This window comes from Misgurnus anguillicaudatus, chromosome 12, assembly GCF_027580225.2.
Source record: "Misgurnus anguillicaudatus chromosome 12, ASM2758022v2, whole genome shotgun sequence".
NCBI lineage: Eukaryota > Metazoa > Chordata > Actinopteri > Cypriniformes > Cobitidae > Misgurnus > Misgurnus anguillicaudatus.
This window is the reverse complement of record NC_073348.2, coordinates 39923529-39930000: the sequence shown is the minus strand read 5'-3', so window position 1 is coordinate 39930000 and position 6472 is coordinate 39923529. Positions and strand designations below refer to the sequence as shown.

Sequence of the window (6472 nt, the reverse complement as noted above, 5' to 3'; positions counted from 1 at the left end):
TGAGCTTCTAAAGTGGAATAACTGGTTGCAGGACTTCCCGCAGTCAAAACAAAACACTTTCCAGATTCTCTTTTTCAGTCTTCTCCTGCCTTGTGCTTCATAAAAGTTCTTTAATCCCAGAGGAAGCTTTTATTGCTCAGTTTATTAGTTTGTAACTCATGGCTCTTACAGAAGCTCTCATCTTTCATTTAAGTGTCAACTTACAAAAACACAGAAGAACTGAAACAATATGACACACAATACAAGTTTTAATAGCTTTAAATTATTATGAATAGCACTATTCAGAAATGAGTTCATACTGAGATATCAGTCGTACTTTACAGGATCTTTTTATCTTGGAGATCTCTCCTAAAATTCAAGGAGACGTGTGAGAGGTCTTTTTCTTAGGAAAACATCTGAGAATCTGAATTATTGTGTACAACATGGCTAAAGTTAATTCTGAATCTTTGTGATTTATACACATCTTGTGATAGATGATTCGTGAGTGTATATTGATGTGTTTTAATAGGTGAATCCTCTTCTGGAGGCCTTTGGAAACGCTCAGACGGTCATGAATGACAACAGCAGTCGTTTTGGGAAATACGTTCAGCTCCGTTTCCACAACTCTTCAGGTTTGTAGCGTTTATGACAGCGAGTTAAAGATAAACACTAAGATCAGAAGCTTGGGTGTGTTTCATGAGCGATAAGTCATTCACCGCCGATCAAACATTAACTTTTGTTTATATGCCACCAGTCAAAGGAGCCAAAATCAGTGAGTATCTCCTGGAGAAATCTCGTGTGGTCAATCAGGATGATGGTGAACAGAACTTCCACATCTTCTACTTTATGTTGGCCGGTATCTCCACTGAGGATAAAGAGATGTACGGGCTCCTGGACCCAAAGCTTTACCGGTGAGTCGGTGATGTCATTGTGAGAACCGGATGAGCGACGTGTTTGTGATGCGTGTCTGAGATTCACATTTATCGGAGGCGTGGCCTCTTAGTCTCCTTTATAACATGTTTTTCATGTTCATTGTGTGAAAGGTTGAGCCAAAAGATTGTCAGGTGACACGTGCTATAGAGACAAGGAATATGTTTGACTCATTTATTCCACACATCAATCAAATTCAGTATTAAGGTTTATTATTAACTTTTAACAACCTATTACTAAACTAATAAACTAAGTGCAATACTTGATTTTTGATTATAACTATTTAATCAAGCTGTTGTACATCACAGTCATAAGTAACTTTTTATGTGTTTATGGCAGGTGTATTTACTAAAAGCTTTTAATTTTTTCCTGTTAGTTCGTTCACTTTAGTTTTATTGAACGCCGTTCATTTGAGGAAATTATATGAAATTTCTATAAGGAAACAAACGTACGCTACACCTTAGGGCTGCACAAAATCTCGTTTTCGTCATCGTCATCACAATATGGGCAGAACATTGACCAATTGGAAAACACGCAGAGCATTATTTTTTTAAAGAAAACTATTTCAGATATGTTTGCCAAAGTTACACTATATAAGAAATCACAGATTCAGTAACATTTCACCCCACGAAAGATGTGGTGGTACAATTAAATACGGTTTCAAAGAAGGTTTTACGAACACAATCGTATTTAATCTTTAACTGGCGCTGTCCCGTGAGCGGGACACCTGAGTTTACCTGAATGTTCTGCATGTACATTTTAATCTATCACGACCACTTTAAATCAATGGAAAAGTCTTAAAGATATAGTTTTTATATTTCCAAACCTTTTAGCAGGAATAATAATGCAGTGACATTAATTTAGTAATTTGTGACAAAGTATGCAGCAAATGTTGCCACCTAGAGGTCGTTGTTGGTAAAACCACTAAATGTGTAAAAAAAAAGTAATCATTTTATGTATAAAATATATACTTTATTGCATTATTTTTATTTATTACGATAAATGTGAAAAATGTAAATGTGCTTTAACAATTTTTTATTTAATATTATCACTTCCAGACATTTTCCATAAAGACCAACATTAGACTACTAGACAAAGGGCTGCACCAGTTAAAGGGGACATTTCACAAGACTTTTTTTAGGATGTCAAATAAATCTTTGGTGTCCCCAGAGTACATATGTGAAGTTTTAGCTCAAAATACCTTATATATAATTTATTATAAGATGATAAAATTGCCACTTTGTAGTTATGAGGAAAATGTGCATTTTTGGGTATGTCATTTTAAACGCAAATGAGCTGATCTCTGCACTAAATGGCAGTGCCATGGTTGGATGGTGCAGATTAAGGGCCGGTATAATCCCCTTCTGACATCACAAGGGGAACCAAATTTCAATGAGCTATTTTTTCACATGCTTGCAGAGAATGGTTTACCAAAAACTAAGTTACTGGGTTGATCTTTTTGAAGCACTGGGGACCCAATTATAGCGCACAGTCAGATTTTCATGATATGTCCGCTTTAATACCATCACACAACTATTTTGAACTATTAAGAAATGCAAGACAAAAGTTAATCTGATGAAACCATCTAGTATTCTGCATATCGTGATAAGCATTTTTAGAAAAGCCAATATACCGCAACATTAATTTCCCCCCTTAATATTGTGCAACCCTACTACACTTGCAAGACTTGAAAATAGAAATGATGCAGAGATATTATTGGGCGTAAATTAAACATGGCTTGGTTACTACAGTTAAACCAAAGCGAAAAACCATAGTTACTATAATAAAACCATGGTCAGTTTAAGTAAGAATCTGTAGAAAGCTCTCAGGAGGTTTATGTAATGGCTGTATATTTGTGTCTGTCAGGTATTTGAACGGCAGGTTCGGGCAGGAAAATGTGGTGCAAAATTGGCGTTTGAAATATTCTGAAGTGTGTAATGCTATGGACATGGTGGGATTTGAAGAACAGGTAATAAAAGGATCTTCTTCTGTTAATGTCGACCTATTTTACTGTTAAAAAGATGATCATGTGTCAGTTCATTTATTTGATCATCTGGTGTGTAGGAGAAGGTGGACATGATGACCATACTAGCAGGAATTCTTTCACTTGGAAACATCATGTTTGAGACAACCGATAATGATCTCCTGAAGGTATCGGAGACGTCACGTGGTTGGCTGAAGGCAACTGCGGTGAGTTTCCTGTTATTTTCTCATCTGTGAATATGAAGATCTCAGTTAAGGACTAGTTGTGTTTTCACAAGTTTTGTTCACACACGGTGATATGTGTACGAGCTCATGCTTTCTGTCCACTGTTAAACTCTTTATTTGAGTAACTCTCTTCAGAAGTGTGAAGACGGCATTTGCAACAAACAGTTAGCAAGCAAAAGCTTTTAGGTGATAATGTGTTGAATGTATAGAGAGAGGTGCAGGGATGAGGTGTTTTGGTAGGCAGTTGCTACATGGGACTGCAGACGTATTTGGAAACTTAACGCCAGCGCACATAAACATATAAAAAAACAATACAACATGGGCACAATCTCCTAAAAAGATTAATTCAGAGTATTTCCTGTAGTGATGGACCGATATATTGCATTGTAGGGCTGCATAACAACTAATCGCAACTAATCGTTTGCAGAATAAAAGTTTTTGTTTACTACATATATGTGTACAATAATTATGTATATATAAATACACACACATGCATGTATATATTTAAGAAATATTTACATGTGTATGTACATTTTGATATTTATATATAATTTGTATTATATGTAAGGAATAATTGACGACGGGCTGTTGAATTATTAGAAAAATAATTATTAGAAACACCTCGGGTGTGCATTATTTTTCAATAATTCAATGGCCCGGAGGCAATTATTCCGCTTATATCACGGTTACCACACCTTAAGACATCGATTACATGATATATTTAAAGGGATTCATCCCGTTTTTGTACTTAAATCGCTATTCGCTATCGCCTCTTTGCTTGTTCCAAAATGTAATTTTAAAGCCGGCAATGGAGGCTTGAGCCATTGATAGCATTCTAATGCAGTTATTAATGAAGTTATTAAAAGGAGAGCGAGAGCGACAGAGACACAGAGAGAGAGAGGGCGAGCGAGAGAAAGACAGAGAGAGAGGGCGAGAGAGATTGTGTGAACGTGGCTACCTCTGTGCGTCTCTAAACAGCGCTGTTATTGCCTCGGAAAATAGTCTGTCATGTTGTTTTTGTTAGTCCATTTTTGCAGTTAACTATGCGAAGTGATATGGAACTGCAAATGCGGTCAAGAGAGCTGCCTGGAACTACGTTCGCCGTGCGTTTCCCAGAAAATAATTGCACACCTCAGAACGTTCATCAGCCAATCAGATTCAAGCATTCAACGGACCCGTAGTATAAATAAATTGTACTTAATATAGACGGTTTCTGCAGTAACAGCATAAACAAGCTGCTTTTGTGGTCAGCACGTAACTTCAAGTAAACTCCGCTAAGAATAAATAACCACAAAGTCTTTTTAAAGTAGTTTATTTATATAACAAACAAAATAAACAACACGTAGATTACCTAGAAAACCAAAACATTTCTGAATTTCGACAAGTAATAGTTCAAGAGCTCAGTTTCAGCAACCAGTCAGACCATTAAACGAACAGAAACCAGAAGTTAAGCTAAGCTAAGCCTAATCACGTCACCGCTCATGCGTCCGATGAAACTGTCTATATAGACCGTTTCATTGGACGCACATGCCTTGACGCAATCATTACACTCTTAGAGTTTTTTAAACAATATATATATATAGTTGTCATGATTGGATAAGAATTCACATGAAGAAACACTGAAGTAAATGTAGGCATCCCGCTGGCGGGACAGTGACATTTCGCAGGATATAAATGTTTTGAGGCACACTATTTTCATAAATGAATCAATTACTCTCCCTACATAATTTATTTGATAACACACTGTTGAAATATATGTACTCTAGAGGCTTAGACCTATCCAACAGTATATAGTTTGTTGTAATAGACGTAAAATTTACATGGAAAATATTGCAGTAAACTTAGGTGTCCAGCTCACGGGGTTAAATTATTGTCATCAGCCGAAAAAATTTTTTTATCCAGCATATAAATCTTTCTGTTCCTTAAATTTGTTGTTTGTAATGGAAATGTACTCCGATTTAAAGCCAATGTCGGACAAACAGTAAAATGACCAATCATTATTCACTTTTTTAAACAGTACTGTGAGGTGTCATGTTCACTCTACATATGTCTTGTAGATATTTTTCTTAAGTTCTTAAAAACGGTACGTTTATAAATATTATGCATAACATGTTTATTTACTTTCTCCGATTTTCTCTCATTTTTGTTTGTCTCTTTGTGTCTGTCTCTCATTTACTGTAATTACATTTGTGTTATATCAGTCAATCGGCCACACTGCTGTCTCAATATCAGCATTGGCCATAAAAAAAAACAATATTGGTCGGCCACAAATTTCCTTATCAGTGAACATGTTTTCAATAATAAAGTTTGAAAGAGCTGTCAGAAGCTTGATGGTTATGATGTTGATGTTGAGACTAAGGATAGCTTTTTATTTAGACTAGTAAATGCATTTAAACTTTTAAATATATAAAAAGATTATCTTGATGGGTAAGACATGTAAGGAATAATTGACGACGGGCCATTGAATTATAAGAAAATAATGCACATAGAAGGTGGTAATGTGCGTCGTGCCGTTACACCGGCGGGTGTGCATTTATTTTCTTAAAATTCAAAGCACCGGAGTCAATTATTCCTCTTATACCACGGCTACCACAAACATTGCTCTGGTGCCTATTTTTAAGACATTTGACACGTTAAGTGTTCGGTTTACAGAAAAATAATCAACACCCATGGAACATTTCTCAGCCAATTAGAATACAGCATTGAACAGACCCGTGGTATAAGCAAGTATAAAGGACCGTACATCTTATAACGATTAACTATAAAAAATAGTTTTAAAAATAAAATGTTTTGTATTAAAGAGTATAGCGGCGTTCACACCACAACTATAACGCTAAAGATACAATGAACAATATTGTTCTGATGAAAAGATTTTATTACAGCAAATTTGCAATATTAGTGCTATTAAAGGTGAGTGATTTGCGTGAGTACCGGGCAAAAAAATAAAATAAAGTTATCGTCCGGTGACGTGCATGCCAATAGTTACGGTTATAATTATCGTTAAAGTGTTAACGGACCTTAAATGGACACTTTTTTTACATATATTGCTGCTATTGAAAATTACTAAGCGGTCTATTTTTGGGCACTGCCAAATATTATTGCACCTCCTGCAGCCATGTTACGGCAGCAAAGTCCTTGATTATTTCGCCAGAATAAGAGTATAGTTCATAGCCATATCTGCCTAGAGAATCACAACTTTTAATTTTCCGTCGGTCTTAGTACAAGATGTAACTACAGAAGAGTCGAGTTTTAAATTGGAAAAATATCAGACATCTTTGGTTATTTTTTAGCGTGATGCTAATGTTCTAATCAGATTCAATGGATTATGCTACGCTATGCTAAAAGTGGTACCGGT

General features: G+C 35.7%; 1 protein-coding gene across 2 annotated transcripts in view; it reads left to right on the top strand.

Annotated features, from left to right (window-relative positions):
* Positions 1-6472, top strand: part of LOC129446416 (myosin-IIIb) — a 40817-nt gene that overhangs the window by 9212 nt on the left and 25133 nt on the right. For both annotated transcript variants that reach the window (XM_055207414.2, XM_055207413.2), the window contains exons 5-8: positions 509-611; positions 734-890; positions 2776-2878; positions 2974-3099. In XM_055207414.2, the coding sequence (XP_055063389.2) occupies positions 509-611; positions 734-890; positions 2776-2878; positions 2974-3099 (489 nt within the window). The remainder of the gene's footprint in view (positions 1-508; positions 612-733; positions 891-2775; positions 2879-2973; positions 3100-6472) is intronic.